Here is a 19,673-nt window from a genome sequence, read left to right as displayed (position 1 = left end):
CCGGGACAAAATAGACATGCCATTTAAAAAATCTTTCATTTATTGTCAGAAATATGTTTTCAAAAGCATCACTTTCATAAAATTTTATGTGACATAATTTCCATTAGGCAACTGACTGCAAACAGGCACATCAGGACACAAACGAGCAGGCTTATGTGCCGGGGCTGAGCCCCGGAGAGCCCCGGCCCAATTTAACCACTGGTTCTGACAATTACAGCATGCTTTCGATGTCTTTTGTTCTCCGATGATCAAGGAGGATCAGATTCGCTTGGTTCTATTAACCACTTTTGCACAGAAACGCTCACGAAGAAGCTGCTTCTGTAGAGTGGATGCGGGTCGTGGAGGTCATACGTGAAGTGACCTCTAATGTCAGTACACACTAAAGGTCAGATGTCACTCGAGCGCTCTGAGACCAGCTGTGTGTGCGCGTGCTGAAGACACTGAAGTGTGTATCTCTCTGTTATCAGCCAGCAGGTGTCCTTGAGGAGGAGGAATGACGCTGAGACTGAACTTCACCTGCTGACCACATGCTCAAACACTGGCTGCGCTCCAAACACACGTCCCGATTAACCTTATTTCTGTGCAGTTTTTGAAAACGGTTTAACGGCTTTTTTTCTTGTTGTAAACATTCCATTCCATCATTCTACAAACATTATGCAAACGTTACTTTTGAATGTTCTCTGAACGTTCCGAAACAAGTTGTTACATTTAAAAGAATGTCAGAGGAATGTCCAACTGAAATGTTTCAGGACAAAAAAAAACATTCCATGAATGATGTTTTTGTGCTAATGTTTTAAGAACATTATTAAAGACCAGATAACTTTGAATGAACATTCTATTTACTTGCAGAAAAAACTTGTTAGTCCAAAATGTTAGTCAAAGTTCCATGTTAGCGGAGTAGATATAGATACATGTAATTTGTTGCTTATTACAGCAGTATTTATCTAGTAAAAAGCAATGGGAGCCTGATTGAATGTGACTGTATTAAACAGTTAAAGCAACACTAAGGAACATTTTTTACCTTTAAATAATCTTTCCAAAATGGTATCAGTGGTTCATCAAGTCGTAACAGGGTGAACGGCACTTCTGGATTCGCTTTGCGGCCCTCTATCTGCTATAACCGCACTATGCAAGTTTGCCAGATCGGGTCGCGGATCTGTAGTTCGAATGAGACATAAGAAACTACAAATTTGACTTGCTTTACGGCAAGCGTTACAATAGTCATTATTTAGTTTTTCTTCATTTCTGATGTCGCAATACATCATACTTTCATAAAATCATGCATCATACTCTACCTTGTCTGTGGACATCGTTCATTCCAAAGCCGGTGCTGGATAAACAGCGAGCGCGTGTGCGACGGTAGACTGCGGGCGGCGAAATTATTTACGACAACGCTAATGGACAATTCCGCTTCCAACCTGTAGGGGGACCGACGAGGAAAAGTTCCTTAGTGTTGCTTTAAAGCTGCATTCAGTAACTTCGGGATTTCTTCGCTGTATTCTCGCTTTTTGCTCGCAGGTTTCTCTCTAGAGCTCCCCCCACAGCTTCGGAATAGATATTTGACAACACTGTTGTAAAAACTCTTTGGTGATTCTCAGACACCAGAGGCTAGATCAACGACATCAAAGCAGATGGGACATTCTTTAAAACGTCTTCTTCCTTCGGGTTCGGACAGCGTGAGGGAGCGCAATAATGACAGTATTTTAGCAGATTTCTTTTGGCCGTAAAGCAATTGTTTACATCGCGAGACCTGATATCACGCGATACTTCCTGCCGCGGCTGCCGGCGGCCCGCCGCCCCAAAGTTGCAAGTGCATATTTTCCGCTCACGGGCACCAGGGGGGTGCGAAACGACCACCATTCAACCCGAAATAAGTAATATAACCATTCCAATGACTCCGAAGCTGTTCAGTTAAGGTAAAAAAAGTTACTTAGTTCACCTTTAACCATGGCATGGCATTAACCACAGCACCTCGTATCTCCCTGCTCCCAAGTCATAAATCTCATATCTCCAATTAAACATGATTTTGGGTAAATGTTGTGTTAATGTTGGTACATAACAGTATATGATAGCAATATATGGTATAATACCAACTTTAACAATACAATGTTTATTAACGAAAAAAAATATGCCGTTTTTTTTTATTTCCTGAAAAATAATGGTTTTGAACAAATGTCCGCCCGACAACCAGTAGTTAATACAATTACAGTTTTTCTCAGTCGCTTCGGTGCATTTCTCACATCACTATTTACATTTGCACAACAGTTAGTTCAACCTCCACAACATTTAGTCATGTGTGCACATCATAGTAGCAGTTTCTCATTCCTTCCAACAAATTGCAAATGCTTTTGGACATGCATCAGTTGCTTTCATACTCAACTCTCTGCTGTTTTATAACATTATCATTTGCTTATGTCATGTCAGTCAAAATGAACTATACATGTAAATGCTGAATAGTCATTCCATATAAAACTAATAGTCCTCATTTCATTGCTTGAGTCATTACATACAAAAATGTTGAACTCGTCAAAATCTGTCAAGCAAATTTTACACATTTTTTCAAATCTTTTTTTTTTTCTTCTGAAAATGTCCCTAAATTGATCAATTTCTCTCAGGTGAATCTCAGCTTTCACTGATGAGGAACGTCTGGATGTGCATGAATGATTACAGTACTATGTATGTTGTATGTTCAGTTCCAATATGTACTGCAGTATTGTGTACAGTTGCGCACGGCTCGACCCAAAGGGAGTTTATGTGTGTTGTAAATAAGGGTGTATTTTTTCTTTTGCACAATGCTGTGAACAAATTAGAAAGAGCATATGCAGTAAAAATGTGAAACATACATATTCAGTGTCTTGTACTCAGTTACCTCACCAAATACAGTAATGTGCAACTTTACTGTATTTTTCAAATGGCTGTGCAAATAGTATATAGTGCTGTCTTGAGCATTTTCAGGTAGTGTCGCCAAGATCTGACTTTTTTGCGTAAACTCTTTTGAGTAAACTGTCATAATGACAAAGCCATTTGACTATCTTGTTCATAAACAATGGTGTCAGGACTTTTCATCTTGATGACACTGACACTTTCATTGACATCAATACTTGCTTTTGAGGAATGAGCTATCCATGAGCAAGTGACACGCTTTTGCAGGTTATCAACTAGGTTTTGCAGTTTGTACTAATTGTTTTGAGAACTGCATTAACTGTTGTGCAAATGTAAATAGTGATGTGAGAAATGCACCAAAGCGACTGAGAAAAACTGTAAATTATATAATTGTATTAACTACTGGTTAGATTTTAGAAAGGCGGCATCATCTACAGAGGCCTAACACCAGTATTTCCCTGCTGTGAACACATTATGCGATGACAACCGGAACAGAAAGCCATTTCAGAGCTGTTCCAGCCAGAGAGTTGTTGCATTCCAATGAAAGACTTTTCTTTAGAATAACGTGCAAAATGTATGTAAATAGAGTTCAATTTGATTTCATGTTTACATTCCGATGAACATCTTCTCCACATTCCATCACCAATTTACATTTATCATTCTTTGAGAGAGCGTCAAATATCAAGCAGCAATTACAGAGCGTTTCACATGCACATATTACTGTCGAAACTGTCAGATTTAATCTCTGAGATCTTGAACTCGGTTCCCCGCTGAAATAGAAGCGTTTTAATTATAGGTTCCTGCATGACACGGAATAAAACTGGGTTTAATAGTACAAACTCTCCTTTCACTACAGCAGTACTACTGCAAATCACTGCTCAACAGTCTCTCATGTCTAGATCACATCTTATTTTCTTCATGTGGAATATGATTTTTCATTTTCGGTTAAAATGCGTCCTGACATGTATCTTGAAAATAACTTTAGAAATCAGATATTATTTATCATTCTTTAAAAAAAGAGAGTCGATAATACATCAAGCAACTATGGAAGAGTGTTTCACATGCACATATTAATGTTGCAAGCCTGATGAAACTGACAGGTTCGATCCCTGAGCTCTTGAAGTCGGTTCCCTGCTGAAACAGAAGCTGTTCTATAGAAGATTTACAACATATGGAGAACGATCTGCATCTTCTGCGGATAGAAAAGGATTCGTGCATGACTTTGAATCTGAGAGTGGGTTTGGTGTTCAAGTGAGTGGGTTTGGGGGTCAAGTGTGCACAAGACATTACTTTTACATTTAATAATTTACATTTAATCATTTAGCAGATGCTTTTATCCAAAGCTAGTTAATGAGGAGAGCAACAGATGCAGTTAAACGAACAATAGCACAACAATATGCAAGTGCTGTGACCCTTCCCAGTTTAGTCTAATGCAGTGTATGAAGCCTTATTTTATTTTATTTGTTTAAATAGAGTAGAAAAGAAAAGAAAGTATTAGTATTAATGGATCAAGTGTTGTGGAAGACATAATTGCGCCACATTTGTTCAGATCATTAGATGAGCTGGGTCTCAAACAAGTTCCTTTAGGAGCTACAATCATACAAATACAGCCTGTGACCAGTAATAATTCAGCCAAAGATGAAATATGACTCATGCATGCACTATATGCACATTATTTGATGCTTTGTGTGAGGAACAGGAGATGAGGGAAGTCTAGCTGAAAGACTTTCTGTAAAGCACTTTTTTTAATGCACTGCGGCCGCAGAAAGATGCTTTTACCGCAAACATTCATGTACTAATGCAGTTCAGTAATGCGGGATGGACTGTGAATGGGATGGACTGTGTAATGTGGGATGGACTGTGAATGGGATGGACTGTGTAATGTGGGATGGTTTTATTTCTGTGCTGACTCTTGATTTCTTCTCTGATTGCATTTGTGAACTACAGTTTAGAAAGTGGCAATTCAATTAAAGAACGAATAAAACCTTCATGCTCCACTGTGAAGTCGCTGTTCACTCCCCTAAAATCACATAGAATCTGACGCCTCGTTACAGAGGGATTTATGATAATTATACAGTCTCGAATGATGGCGCATGAATCGAAATGATAGGGTGAAAATGACAACCCTCTGTTACAGGGAAACGGGCGTTCTCGTTTCACCATAACATGGCCAGATTGTGCTCTTTAGTGATAGTCAATTTGCTCTCAAAGAAAATCGTTTTTCTTATTTCGGCAACAGTGTAACATGTGAGAACACCATGTGTTCGTCACCATGGTTACATTTATTGAGAAGAAGAACCAGATCAACTGCTGCTGACTTACTCGCCCGGGAAATAAGACTCTTACACAAGATCTCTTGAATATCTCAATTGTTTGTCGTGGACAGAGATGAGATTAAATGGAGATGTTCGCCGAAGTCTCTGGACTCTCAAATCAAATGTCAACAATATCTGAAAATGTGCTCGGATTTGCTGCAATCAAACATCATAGATCTTCGCATGATGTCATTGCCAGATCAATATTATTTGGACTATGACATGCAGCAAAATTAATATTAATATATATATATAAACATTTACTCACCCTCTATAACTCATTGGAATGCAACAGGAGAAATAAAAAAAAAAAAGTGTTTTCCATGAAATTACAAAGTTTTTACTCTGCAAAAAGGACACAAAAGCAGCTTTAGACACAGTAACATCAGTCTATATGACTTGCACAATACATTTCGGGTCTCCTAAAGTCATTCAGATTGAAATTTAAGTCACTATTCACTTCAGTGAAAGTCATAAGGAAGAAAGTCATATCTAAAACATTATGAAGGCGAGTAGTTTTCAGTGGTTCAGTAAATGATGACAGAATTTACATTTTTGGTTGTATTGTTCTATAAAATTAATGTTGTAGGCTCAAAATAATGTGATCATCAAAGAAAATAATTACCTTATTCCAATTTATAAATTGTGATTCCAATAATGCATTCTAGTAGAAAGTATGAGTGCAGTTAATTTTTGTTTTAAATTGCTTTTATGAAATCTTCCATACATTAAGATATTAATTGAGCTGTTAAGTGTCTAAATCGTTTGATTTATTGCTCGACTCATGGCATCACACACGTGACTCCCACAGAAAATAAATTAAACAAACGCGTACGCAAATACCATATGCTTTATTAGCAATAAATGAAAACTTAACATTGCATTACACTATGATTATTACAATAATGCAACTGCTAAAAGAGCAAACTATTTCAGTAACATGACATTAATGTGATGCTGTGCTGATGATCGCAGCGGTGTTACGTGTCTTCTGGGTACAGCGTAAGAACTTCTGCCTCTCCAATCCGCTCTAGAACAGAAAGAAATGCTCAGAGAAAATAACATTCTGAGAAGATCCTGAGAACATCATAAAAACATCCTGAGAACATCATAAAAACATCCTGAGAACATTTTGAGAACATTCTGAAAAAACATCCTAAGAACATTTTGAGAACAAGCTGAGAACACCCTGAGAACATCATAAAAACATTCTGAAAATCCCAAAAACTTCCTGGGAACATTCTGGGTACATCCTGAAAAATTCCAAGAATATCTCGAGAACACTCTGAGAATAACACAAGAACATCCTGAGAACATCCTGAAAACATCCTGAGAACATTATGAAAACTTCTTGAGAACATTTTGAGAACATTCTGAAAAAACATCCTAAGAACATTTTGAGAACAAGCTGAGAACACCCTGAGAACATCATAAAAACAATCTGAAAACATCCTGAAAAATTCAGAGAACATCCTGAGAACATTTTGAGAACAAGCTAGGAATATCATAAAAACATTCTGAAAATCCCAAAAACTTCCTGGGAACATTCTGGGTACATCCTGAAAAATTCCAAGAATATCTCGAGAACACTCTGAGAATAACACAAGAACATCCTGAGAACATTCTGAGAACATCTTGAAAATTTTCAAAAACATCCTGAGAACATCCTAAAAAATTCTGAGAATATCCTGAGATCAATCTGAAAACATTCTGAAAACATCCTGAAAATATTTTGAGAGCGTGACTTCAATGATTTGAGCAACTCAGAGCCTCAGTCTGGGCTAATTCGACTCGCTCATCATTTAGCTGTAATATCCGTTACTATAGTAACCACAGACAGAAGCGCTCAGTTTGGCTTGTTTACCAGCATCTGACCTCTGTGTGTGATGGACGATGTTTACTTGATTCCAGCTTCTTATACAACTATTTTCAAAACATCAAAACATTTATCATGAAATAATATCATATACAGACTCACCTCTCTATTTTTAACATCAAACAAGTTCTCTCTACGAGGTGAACTGCACTTCACTTCAAATTATATCACAGCAATCATTTACTATTTGATATTACTAATCATTCTAGACTAGAGGGCCTAATATATCAGCTTTTGCTTTTAATGAGTCCGTCCAATTAAAAACGGATTTTACTCACATTTCTGGCTGCTGCTTTAATGCTTATGAGAATATTATAGAGCACATATCCTTCAAGAAGACAAAGCCATAATGCAAGGCTGAATGTATGAAAAAGCCATAACCCAAGATTGTATAAATATACATATAATTCATTCAATACCGACTAAATGCCATTAAAATAGTTCTAGTTCAATTAAATTAGAAAAATATGATTTTACCCTATTTACACCAAATCAGTCACTTAAAGGCTCCATTTACTTTCCTTAAGGCTGGAAAACTTTTAAAATCTGAACAGGTTTCAAAACACTAGGCATATAGACTTTGCTGACTTTGTAAATGGTTACAGAGGAAAACATCCTGAGAACATCCTGGAACTTTCTGAAACCATCATGAGAAGATTTTGAGAACATTCTGAAAACATCATGAGAGCATGCTGAGATCATACTGAGAACATTCTGAGAACATCCTGAGAACATCATGAGATCATACTGAGAACATTATTAGAACATTCTGAGATAATTCTGAGAACATTCTGAGATCATACTGAGAACATCCTGAGAGCATGCTGAGAACATCATGAGAGCATGCTGAGATCATTCTCAGAACATTCTGAGAACATTCTGAGATCATACTGAGAACATTTTGAGAACATCCTGAGGTCATACTGAGAACATTCTGAGAACATCATGAGAACATCCTGAGATCATTCTGAGAACATTCTGAGAACATCATAAGAACATCCTGAGATCATTCTCAGAACATTCTGAGAACATTCTGAGATCATACTGAGAACATTTTGAGAACATCCTGAGGTCATACTGAGAACATTCTGAGAACATCCTGAGATCATACTGAGAACATTCTGAGAACATCATGAGAACATCCTGAGATCATTCTGAGAACATTCTGAGAACATCCTGAGATCATACTGAGATCATCCTGAGAACATCCTGAGATCATACTGAGATCATCCTGAGAACATTCTGAGAACATCCTGAGAACATTCTGAGAACATTCTGAGAACATCCTGAGATCATACTGAGATCATCCTGAGAACATCCTGAGAACATCCTGAGAACATCCTGAGATCATACTGAGATCATCCTGAGAACATTCTGAGAACATCCTGAGATCATTCTGAGAACATTCTGAGAACATCCTGAGATCATACTGAGAACATTTTGAGAACATCCTGAGATCATCCTGAGAACATTCTGAGAACATTCTGAGAACATCCTGAGATCATACTGAGATCATCCTGAGAACATCCTGAGATCATTCTGAGAACATTCTGAGGACATCCTGAGAACATTCTGAGAACATTCTGAGGACATTCTGAGATCATACTGAGAACATCCTGAGAACATTCTGAGATCATACTGAGAACATCCTGAGATCATACTGAGAACATCCTGAGAACATTCTGAGATCATACTAAGATCATACTGAGAACATTCTGAGAACATTCTGAGATCATACTGAGAACTTTCTGAGAACATCCTGAGATCACAGTGAGAACATCCTGAGATCACACTGAAAACATCATGAGAAGATTTTGAGAACATTCTGAGAACATCCTGAGATCATACTGAAAACATTCTGAGATCATACTGAGAACATCCCGAGATCATACTGAGAACATCCTGAGATCATACTGAGAACATCCTGAGATCATACTGAGAACATTCTGAAAACATTCTGAGAACATCCTGAGATCACACTGAAAACATCATGAGAAGATTTTGAGAACATTCTGAGAACATCCTGAGAACATTCACAATACTATACAATACACTAGAAAATCTGATCATGTTTCAAAACAACAGGCATCATAGACTTGCTGACTTTGTAAATGTTTACAGAGGAAAACATGTTTCATTGCTAGGAGACGCATGACAAACGAACAGCGTGTTCTAAAATCGGTTCAACATGTCATGTTTGATTTCCTGCAACTGAACGGATTCATAGTCTGTGATCAGAGTCTGTGTTCAGTGAACGCTGTGATTTCCTGTGAAATGTGTCAAAATTTCAATTTTGTTCCAACTCCACTCACTCAACCCAAGCTGTGCCAGGTGTTTTTAAGCACAGCTGAAGTGAAACTCTCCAGAGGAACCCTGGTGTAGGCGGTAAACAGTCAAGAAGCTTACTAGGTTTTGAAACAGAGCCAAATTAAGTTTTAATAAAAGCTGAGAGCAATATTACTGTTTACTGTCAAAACTGCAGCCCACGTGAAGTCATGAACTCGAGTGAGCTTAGTTTACTCTCTCACACTGACAAACAATGGTGTATTAATACCATCACATGACACACATCAGTGGACAATACGTCTAATCCAGAAACCTCACCTGGTTTGTCCTGTAATGCCTCCGCCGGATATGAACTGTGCAAAACGACAGATAATAAACATTCAGAAAGCCTCATAATGATAGTCATATGATCAAATGCTGATAAACACTTTAGAATATTGTTCCATCACTGTTAAATAACTGCACAGGAACACATTATTAACATTCTACTAACTAACAAGACAGACACTATAATTAACAAATTCATAAGTAATAGCACTCAACTGAATCTAGTGGTTCACTATTAGCTATTATCTGTCAGAATACATTACAATCCAAACATTACTAGTGATTTACCATGATCTTCACTTTACACAGTCACTGCAAAATCAAGATATGTTTACTTGAGAAGCAAAGTTGCTTAAGATGACTTGTTTTCTTAAACTAAACATCACAATTAAGTGAGTTTTTGCTTAAAACAAGAACAAACATCTGTCAGTGTGGTCAGAAAAATAAACTTAATTCAAAGGGAAAACACAATTATTTTCTTTCTCCACTGGCAGATATTTGTTCTTGCTTTAAGCATAAACTTAATATTAAAATGTTTCATATTTATACTGATACATTTGTCAGAAAACAAGACTTAATATCTTATGCCATTTTTCATTTTGAGTTAAGAATGTTTAAATATTTCTACTGAAAAAAAAATGAAAATACTGAGTAAGAAAATCATATTTTGCAGTGTAGAATTAATTATGCATTCACATTAACTATGAAACTGTATGTAGTTTCTTAAAATAACAGTAGTTACCGATTAGCTAATAGTGAACTACGGAGAGCTTTAACTTACTAATTTGTTAATCAGAGTTTATTGTTAGTTATTATTACACAGCAAAAAAGATTTTTTTCCTCAGTATTTTGTCTTGTTTTCCAGTACAGATATCTAAACATTCTTAAATCAAGATGCATTTACTAGAGAAGCAAAATGACTGAAGATATTAAGTCTTGTTTTCTGAAAAGAATTATATATTTTTTTCATGTTTTAGGCATAAACCCACTTAAACGGTCTATATCTCTGCAGCAGATCTGAGATTCACAGATGAGGTCATTAAAATGACACTGTTATGATAGTTTGATTATAAAGTATATCTGAGACTCTATATAGATCTGACTGTGAGACTATAGTTTGAATGAATCCCTTTTCTTTGCACGACACATCAGAGGTGTCAAGTAACGAAGTACAAATACTTCGTTACCTTACTTAAGTAAGTAGAAATTTGGGGTATCTATACTTTACTGGAGTAATTAATTTTCTGACAACTTTTTACTTCTACTCCTTACATTTTCACGCAATTATCTGTACTTTCTACTCCTTACATTTTAAAAGTAGCCTCGTTACTCCTATTTAATTTTGGCTTTATTTTTTTTACTTTTACTTTTATACTTTAAGTAGTTTTGAAACAAGTACTTTTATACTTTAACTTGAGTAAAAAGCTTGAGTTGATACTTCAACTTCTACAGAAGTCTTTTTAAACCCTAGTATCTATACTTCTACCGGAGTAATGAATGTGAATACTTTTGACACCTCTGCGACACATTGACATTACAGCACAGAACGGCTCTTTCGGTGTTATCCCGAACATTGTATAAGCACTCGTTTCATGCGTCACTGATTGGACGAGAGGCTCTCGGGAGCGTAAACGTCAAGTACTTTAGATTTTCCCGGCAAAAATCCTTCACACAAAAATAAGGCTTTCATAGACAACCTAGGAAGTCGAGGGAAGGTCTCGTTTTTTAAGTTCCGTTAAAAGCTGTTCACAAATTGGCCATTAAAAAAAGCAACAACAAAATATATTTTTTTACAAAAATCCCCTTTAATATTGATTCATTTTTCAGAAAACATGACTTAATATCTTATGCCATTTTGCATCTTGATAAATGGATTTTGATTTAAGAAAAAATGTTTGTACTAGAAAAAGTTTCGCAGTGTAGAATGTTAATATTGCATTACTCATTTGTTCCTAGTTCTTCATTAATGATGGACCAGGATTGTAACGGAAAGCCTTGATCAGTAAAGGCTCACCTGGTGTTTGTGAGGAACACGTGATCTGGCAGATCTTCAGAAGTCACGGGCAGAAGTGCAGATCCAGACGTGTGCGGGGTCACGGAGATGGAGTCGGCCATGGCTTGCTGGAGTAACCCCTGAACCAGCTCTTTCTCTGACACACACACACACACACACACACACACACATGTAATGAGCCTTCATTAGCACTCCTCTGCAGACCTCCGCTCAGAACCTGTGCTGACCTGTGGTGTTTGGACTGCGCGTGTTCTTGTTGAGGATTTTAAAAGGAGGAATATCATAACCAACTTGAATGAACTGAGGCAAACGTGCATTTTTTCTCTCATTAAAATATAAATGCACACACCGTAAGAATGTAGTAATCTGCTCTATTTGTGCACTACGCCTTTGCTACTCATGCAGAAAACTCAAGTTAATAAAGTGGAAAGACCCGAAAATAGTAAAACAAAGCAAATGCATGATTTTATTAAAGCCGCAATGCACTCTTTGCCTGTGGCTCGGAATAATTAGTAAAGAACACTCAAATTTCTAACGAAGTCTTTCTTTTTAACTTGATTTATGTAATGCACTTAAATCTCTCAGATGGCTGAACTAATTTCAACTTGTCAAATTCAGCTGTCATACTCAAGTTATCTACACAAAGTTTTATTAAGCTTTAGAAACTCAAAAATGAAGCACTTTAAATGCACATTTTAAGGCAACCGGTTTCCTCAGGGTTTCTAAGTAAAGTAATCTTATTGCCATTTACATGTTTCTTTATCAATAAGGTGCAAACATGTGATGCATGAGTTCACAAATTGTCATTTTATTCAATTTAATTTTCCTGGCTCAGAAGAAGTTCTCTTTGGTGGTAGCTTACACACATTGCTTGAAAATGGTTCATTACATAATTGCAATGAAATTATTGGTTAAAACGTTGGGGTTATAATGTTCAGGAACAGGGTTATAAATAAGTTTAAATCACTCTGAGTTCATTAGTCTTAGGAAGGTCAAATAAATGAGTTTGGGAGATGTGGAACAAACTAACGCAGCTCAGCCGGGCCTCGTCTGCCTTTCTGTGTATTCTGTGGGCGGGATTATTTAAATGAGTAACATTTAAACGGCAAGATAAGTTGAAAAGGTGGAAAAGCAGAATAGGACCCTTTAAAGGTCTTCAAATGCTCTTCAAAGCAGACTCTGCATCGGGTAATTATTTGGTTAACGGCTAATACATCAAATCAAATGAAAGGGCAACTCTTCACCTTTGTCACTCGCCAGCAAAAGCCAATGCTGAACCATGGAGAGAGAATCAGTCTGCAGGATCTGACACAAGAGCTCCAGCACCTGAGAGTGTGTGTGTGTGTGAGAGAGTGAGAGAGAGAGAGAGAGAGAGAGAGAGAGTGTGTATGTGTGTGAGAGAGAGAGAGAGTGTGCGTGTGTGTGTGTGTGTGTGAGAGAGAGAGAGAGAGTGAGAGAGAGAGAGTGTGTGTGTGTGTGTGTGTGTGAGAGAGAGAGAGAGAGAGAGAGAGAGAGAGAGAGAGAACACTAATATCAGCAGCTTATTCCAACAAGACAGGATAAAATCAGCTAACCAAATATTTAAATTCTGAAATGTTAATTAAATATTTGATTTGCTTATTAAATGTCGTTGGCATGCAGTCTGTGTTCTGTTTTCATATTCGCCATATCTTAAATTGGAAATTAGCAAACAAGAAGAGCTTCAGGAGCTGCGCTCTGAATGGATTATTACTACATATTGACCACTTCTTTAGATGGTCAAGCTGGTCTTAGCTGGTCACCTGACCAACAGCTCAGACCAGCCAAACACCAGCTTGGCCAGTTTAAACCAGCTCAGACCAGCCAAACAACAGCTTGACCAGTTTAAACCAGCTCAGACAAGCTAAACACCAGCTTGACCAGTTTAAACCAGCTCAGACCAACCAAACACCAGCTTGGCCAGTTTAAACCAGCTCAGACCAGCCAAACAACAGATTGACCAGTTTAAACCAGCTCAGACCAGCCAAACACCAGCTCAGACAGCTCAGACCAGCCAAACACCAGCTTGACCAGTTTAAACCAGCTCAGACCAGTTTAAACCAGCTCAGACCAGCCAAACAACAGCTTGACAAGTTTAAACCAGATCAGACCAGTTTAAACCAGCTCAGACCAGCCAAACAACAGCTTGACCAGTTTAAACCAGCTCAAACCAGTTTAAACCAGCTCAGACCAGCCAAACAACAGCTTGACCAGTTTAAACCAGCTCAAACCAGTTTAAACCAGATCAGACCAATTTAAACCAGCTCAGACCAGCCAAACAACAGCTTGACCAGTTTAAACCAGCTCAAACCAGTTTAAACCAGCTCAGAACAGCCAAACAACAGCTTGACCAGTTTAAACCAGCTCAAACCAGTTTAAACCAGCTCAGACCAGCCAAACACCAGCTTGACCAGTTTAAACAGTTCAAACCAGTTTAAACCAGCTCAGACCAGCCAAACACCAGCTTGACCAGTTTAAACCAGCTTAGGAGAGTTTTAGCCATTTTTTCCAGCTGGGAAAGGAAATAACAATTGAGTGCATTGCCTTGAGAGTAAGAGTATCAAACATATTTCTGTTTGGCATTTTGTTGTTGTCAGTTTAGGCTAGTGCACATTCACTGAACAAACTTTGGATGGAAGCATCAAACTCGGACATGAACGTGTTCAGAAAGCACTTGAAGGAAAACAAACAAGAGCAGGTGTGTGACCTTGATCTCCACTCCTTCCAGCGTGTGTGTGTGCCGTCTCTGTAATCCCAGACGCTTGTGTGCCGTCCGGCTGCTGCGTTTCTTCCCTCCCCAGGACGAGGCCGGGATGATCCGACCGGACTGAGCCGAATACTGAGTCTTCCTGCGAGGAGCTTCCTCATCCCGGGCTTTCTGTGAGTTTATTCATGGACAAACACTTCAGTACTCAGTCTTATCTTAATACATCTGCTTCATTCAGCATCATCTAACACAGGGGTTTTCAATCTCTTACATGAAACAAATCCACAAAATATGAGAGACCCCCATCCGAATTTTTTTAAAAAGTCAACTATATATTTTCCAGTATAAAGATTCAATGTATGCTGTGAAAAATATAAATATGTCTGAAAAAAATTTTTTTTGTTAATTAATTCTATTCATTATAGCACTACACTGTTAGATGCATTATGTGCTCAAAACTCCTGTTTTCCTGGTTTTGCGATGCATGACATGCCGATGTGATGTAAAAGCTGATGTTTGATGTTATATTTATAAACTGTGGCTTTAAAGCTTTGCGTGTGCATGAATCACACAGAGCGTTGGTCTTTACCGCGGTACTGAGCACTGCACACTTCAGATGAGAAGTTTCAGCTCGCTTCCTGATCATTTGTTTGTGAACATCATCTGTGCATCACTCAGTGTTTCAGTCATTTGTGAAGCCCAGTACAGTAAGTGAAAGCCTGCTGAAGCTGAAAGGTCATAGGTCAAGTACCTCTTTCTTGTCATTGTGAGTCTCAGCGGCCGCTGACAGACTGACTTTAGTGGCCAGATCCTTCAGTTCCTCACGCCAGCTTTCAGACATCAGTGCTGTGGAAAGATGAAGATGGCTGATGAAGAAACAGAAGCAAGAAGAAGAAAAAGGGCAAGAAAACAAGCAATGATGATGTACAGGTGCATCCGGTTATTGTTCCTCTGAATAGTCTGAGATGTGGCCTGGAGGTGCACTGGGAAAAAAAATGGGGTAGGATTATTATTGTTATTTTTATTTTTTTGTAGATTTAAGTTAATTTCACAAATAATAATAATAAAAAAGCCAAGTAAAACTTGCATGTTTAGGATGAATTAAACATGAAATTTTAAGTAGAAAACCTGAAAAACATACTCCAATAATCTTTTTTCAAGCCGCAATGCATGCTGGGAACTCGTGCATTATTGTTTTTAAAAAGCATTAAATACAAAATTAATATAAATAATAAGTTCTAAATTAAGCCTTGAAATCTTGACAAGCAGTTCTAGATATTTTCTTTATAATGTATATTGCAATGCATTATATATTTTCATAAATAATTGTGACCAGTTAAAATGCATTATAATATTTGCAGATTACTTGTTACATCAGAAATTGGTTATTTGTCATGTGTTTTAATGCATTATACTTTCTAAAGGTGTAACATAAATATTATAATGGATTATAACGGTCGGTGGGTTACAATTATTAATGAGATCATAATGCATTATAATGTGCATTACAAGGCATAAATAATGCATAAAATACCCTTAATTATTATATATAAAGACTTTAACTAAAGTGTTTCCAAATATTTTTTGTTGTAAAAAAAAAAAGTTTCAAATGTTGTCTTTTCACTTTTCACTCAAAACTGTTTTAAAACAAAAGATTATTCATAAATGATTATTATTATTGTAACAATAAATGTACTGTAATAAAATTACTACTATAAATAATTTTTTATTAATTATTAAAATAAGAAATAAAACTCTGAAGCATTCGAAACTCAAACAGTTTTAGTATCACAAATGAGATTTAGAAGATTTTCAATGAATAACTTAAGTGCAAGTCTGTTCCTATGCGCACACACACACACACACACACACACACACACACAAACACACAAATACTTTTTTGAGCTTGACAGCCTGTGGATATTCACACTAGCATCTCTTGTTGTGCTCCCTGAATAAAGAAGATCGCATGGGTTCAGTGCAACATGAGTGTGATTAAATGATGACAGAAACTGGCGTTGTGGACGATCTGTTCCTGTAAGACACAAAAGCAGCGCGTAAACCCGTCCATGTGTGTGTAATACAGCGGTTTCTGTACCTGCTCGCGGTCCGGAGCGGTCCGAGCCGATCTCAGGTGTGAGAAACGCAGATGAACGGCTCCCACTGACACACACTTGACTTTTAATGAGTGGATGTGGACAGAGAGGAGTGAAGCCGTACCAGTCGTCGTTCACCATACACACCGGCTTGCCGTTCAGCCCTGCGGAGAGAAGAGAACGTGTGCTTGAGATGTGGCTCAACTCTGACTTTCATCGCTCCTGGCCTGGATTCATGCGGCGTAACACACACTGAACGCCTGCTGTGGCTGCAGGATTATTCACAGGATTAAAGTCAGGCTTTAATCAGATGCTAAAGGAAATCATCACAGGTTCTCGGAGGCGGAAAGTTATCAAAGAATCCAGCTGTGATGAAGGTGCATGAAGGCCTACGATGTGTGTGTGTGTGTGTGTGTGTGTTTTGACGCAGTTGCACATCATCAGAGCTTTGCATGAATTTCCATGTAGAACAAATGTGATCCGAGGCCTGTGTGTGCTTGATTTCATTCTGACGTTACAGCGATCTTAATTGCATTTCATGTTGTTGGCAGAATGGAGAGGGTTTTGCACATATTGACACTTCCTCGCATTCAGTGTGAAAAACACTGCGTGAGAATGAAAATCAGTCGCATTTGTTCACAAGGAGGTAAAAGCATGTCTGTTTATGCAGGACTTCATCATTAAAGTCAGTCAAAGAACAGGCGTCTGAGAGATGCGGTTGCCTTTAGGAGGATAATAAGGCCTAAAACAACACAAGATACTTTCACTGTCAGGATTCCTGCTATTATCCACTGATTCTCGAGGGCTGCGACAGCATGATGAAGGAGTAAGAAATAAACATGGATAAATATTTTTACTACTGCTTTTATTACGAAATATATTTCTCCTCATCTTTATCACTCATTATGTGTCAACACTAAAATAATGCATGGTCATGATGAATCTAGTATTCAACTTTAAGAATGAATGGTTTCAAACGGACTCCATCTATATAAGAAAATCTGTGGAGCTTAATCATATTTTTCATATCATGCATGCATTAAATGTAGTAGTCGTGTTGTTTTGCTGGTGTTGCTGAACCTATAAAATGAGAAATATGATCTAAAAATCTCAGTGACTCATTCTCATTTGTTAACATGAACTAACAATCCGTCCTTTCGGATGAGACGTAAAAAAACTGAGGTCCTGACTCTCTGTGGTCATTAAAAATCCCATGGCATTTCTCATAAAGAGTAGGGCTGTAACCCCGGTGTCCTGGCCACATTCCAGCCACTGGCCCTTACCAATCACGGCCTCCTATTAATCCCCTTACATTGAATTGGCTCTATCACTCTCTCTCCTCTCCTCCTGTAGCTGGTGTGTGGCGAGCGCATTGGCGCCGTTGCTCTGTGGCTGCCGTCGCATCATCCCAGTGGATGCTCACACTGGTGGTGTTGAGGAGAGATCCCCTGATATGATTGTAATGTGCTTTGGGTGTACAGTAGTACATATGAAAGCGCTATATAAATGCCTCATTCATTCATTCATTCATTCAACAATGAACAGCATTTATGAATCTTAGATCATGTAAATTTCAACATTTACTAACACATTTTTAAATTCAAAAGTACCTCAGCGTCTGTTTTCAGGCATTCCCGCTTGTGTCTCTCCAGCGCTGGAAAGATTGACTAATATTAACGTGGGACTGTAAAGCTCTTGCCTGATCAAAACCCAGTGATATTCCTCTGACCTTTTCTCGTTTGTAATGTCTCTCAGCCATCTCTCTCTACAGTCTTTCTTCAAATCTCCCTCTTTCTCTCTCTCTCTCTCTCTCTCTCTCTCTCTCTCTCCCCCATCATGAGTGGACACGCCCCCTACTGCTGATTGGCTCACTCTCTCTCCTCCCCCATCATGAGTGGACACGCCCCTACTGCTGATTGGCTCACTTTCTCTCTCCTCCCCCATCATGAGTGGACACGCCCCCTGCTGCTGATTGGCTCACTCTCTCTCCTCCCCCATCATGAGTGGACACGCCCCCTACTGCTGATTGGCTCACTTTCTCTCTCCTCCCCCATCATGAGTGGACATGCCCCCTACTGCTGATTGGCTCTCTCTCTCTCTCCTCCCCCATCATGAATGGACACGCCCCCTACTGCTGATTGGCTCACTCTCTCTCCTCCCCCATCATGAGTGGACACGCCCCCTACTGCTGATTGGCTCACTCTCTCTCCTCCCCCATCATGAATGGACACGCCCCCTACTGCTGATTGGCTCACTCTCTCTCCTCCCACATCATGAGTGGACACGCCCCCTACTCCTCATTGGCTCACTTTCTCCTCCCCCATCATGAGTGGACACGCCCCCTACTGCTGATTGGCTACAAGTGTGTTGTGCTGCTCAGCCTGAACAGCGTTTCTCATAAATCACTTATACTGCAATTATGCGCATTTTCACATATGCTCAAAAAGCTGGGTGACACATAACAGATTACAAACACAAGCATAAACCCATAATGAATGATGCTGCAGAACAGTACTGATGCAAGTCTGTGTCCCCGGAGCGGCTCACCTTGCATATGCCTGACTCTGTGTGGATGAGGATTGTGTCTGGAGAAGAAGGAGTGATGGCTCAGCGTCCCGAAGCGAAGACTGCCTCTAGTGGAGGTCCTGCTCGTGCTTGCGCTCTCAAACACGGGCTTCTCATGTTGCTCAGACTCAGGACTCTTCTGCAGATCTCCATTCACTTGCTTATCTGACGTCTCCATTATCTCTGCAAGGAAAAGTCCAAGACCATGTTAAAATATTCCTTTTACAGCAGCAAAATATTCACCAGTTAAACAAGCTGAATACAACACACTGGAAAAACTGCTGCACTCGCAGAAGGAAATGTCATGTACTTTAACAGACAGCACTTCATCATTTTAGCTCTTTAGACACACAGAGTTCTCTTAAAGATTTTAGAAGTCTTCATTCATGCGTTTATTTTTGAATATGTAATGTACCTCATTTAAAAGTACAATTACTTTATAATGCTCTGCTCACCTCGGTTCACTGTGTTTCTTCTGATGTTTGCTGTTGTTGCTTGGAGACTCTGAACAAAGAAACCCTGAAGCTCCAATAGCAGAGCAGACACGGCTAAAACACACCGACCTTCTCAGTTTTCATTGTTTTAA

At 38.6% G+C, this 19,673-nt stretch overlaps 1 protein-coding gene across 1 annotated transcript; it reads right to left on the bottom strand.

Annotated features, from left to right (window-relative positions):
• Positions 1-6,032: 6,032 nt before the first annotated feature.
• tbata (thymus, brain and testes associated) lies at positions 6,033-19,556 on the bottom strand. The gene is made up of 9 exons (XM_084435254.1): positions 19,543-19,556; positions 19,070-19,270; positions 16,525-16,686; positions 15,178-15,272; positions 14,427-14,597; positions 12,946-13,027; positions 11,702-11,837; positions 9,679-9,713; positions 6,033-6,228 (listed from the first exon to the last, which is right to left on the bottom strand). The coding sequence occupies exons 2-9, from the start codon at positions 19,263-19,265 to the stop codon at positions 6,179-6,181; spliced, it is 927 nt and encodes a 308-aa protein (XP_084291380.1). The 5' UTR covers positions 19,266-19,270; positions 19,543-19,556; the 3' UTR covers positions 6,033-6,178.
• Positions 19,557-19,673: the final 117 nt, after the last annotated feature.

The sequence above is a fragment of the Rutilus rutilus genome (assembly GCF_951802725.1).
Source record: "Rutilus rutilus genome assembly, chromosome: 16".
NCBI lineage: Eukaryota > Metazoa > Chordata > Actinopteri > Cypriniformes > Leuciscidae > Rutilus > Rutilus rutilus.
Note: the sequence above shows the minus strand (reverse complement) of the source record. Positions and strands in the feature narration are given on the sequence as shown.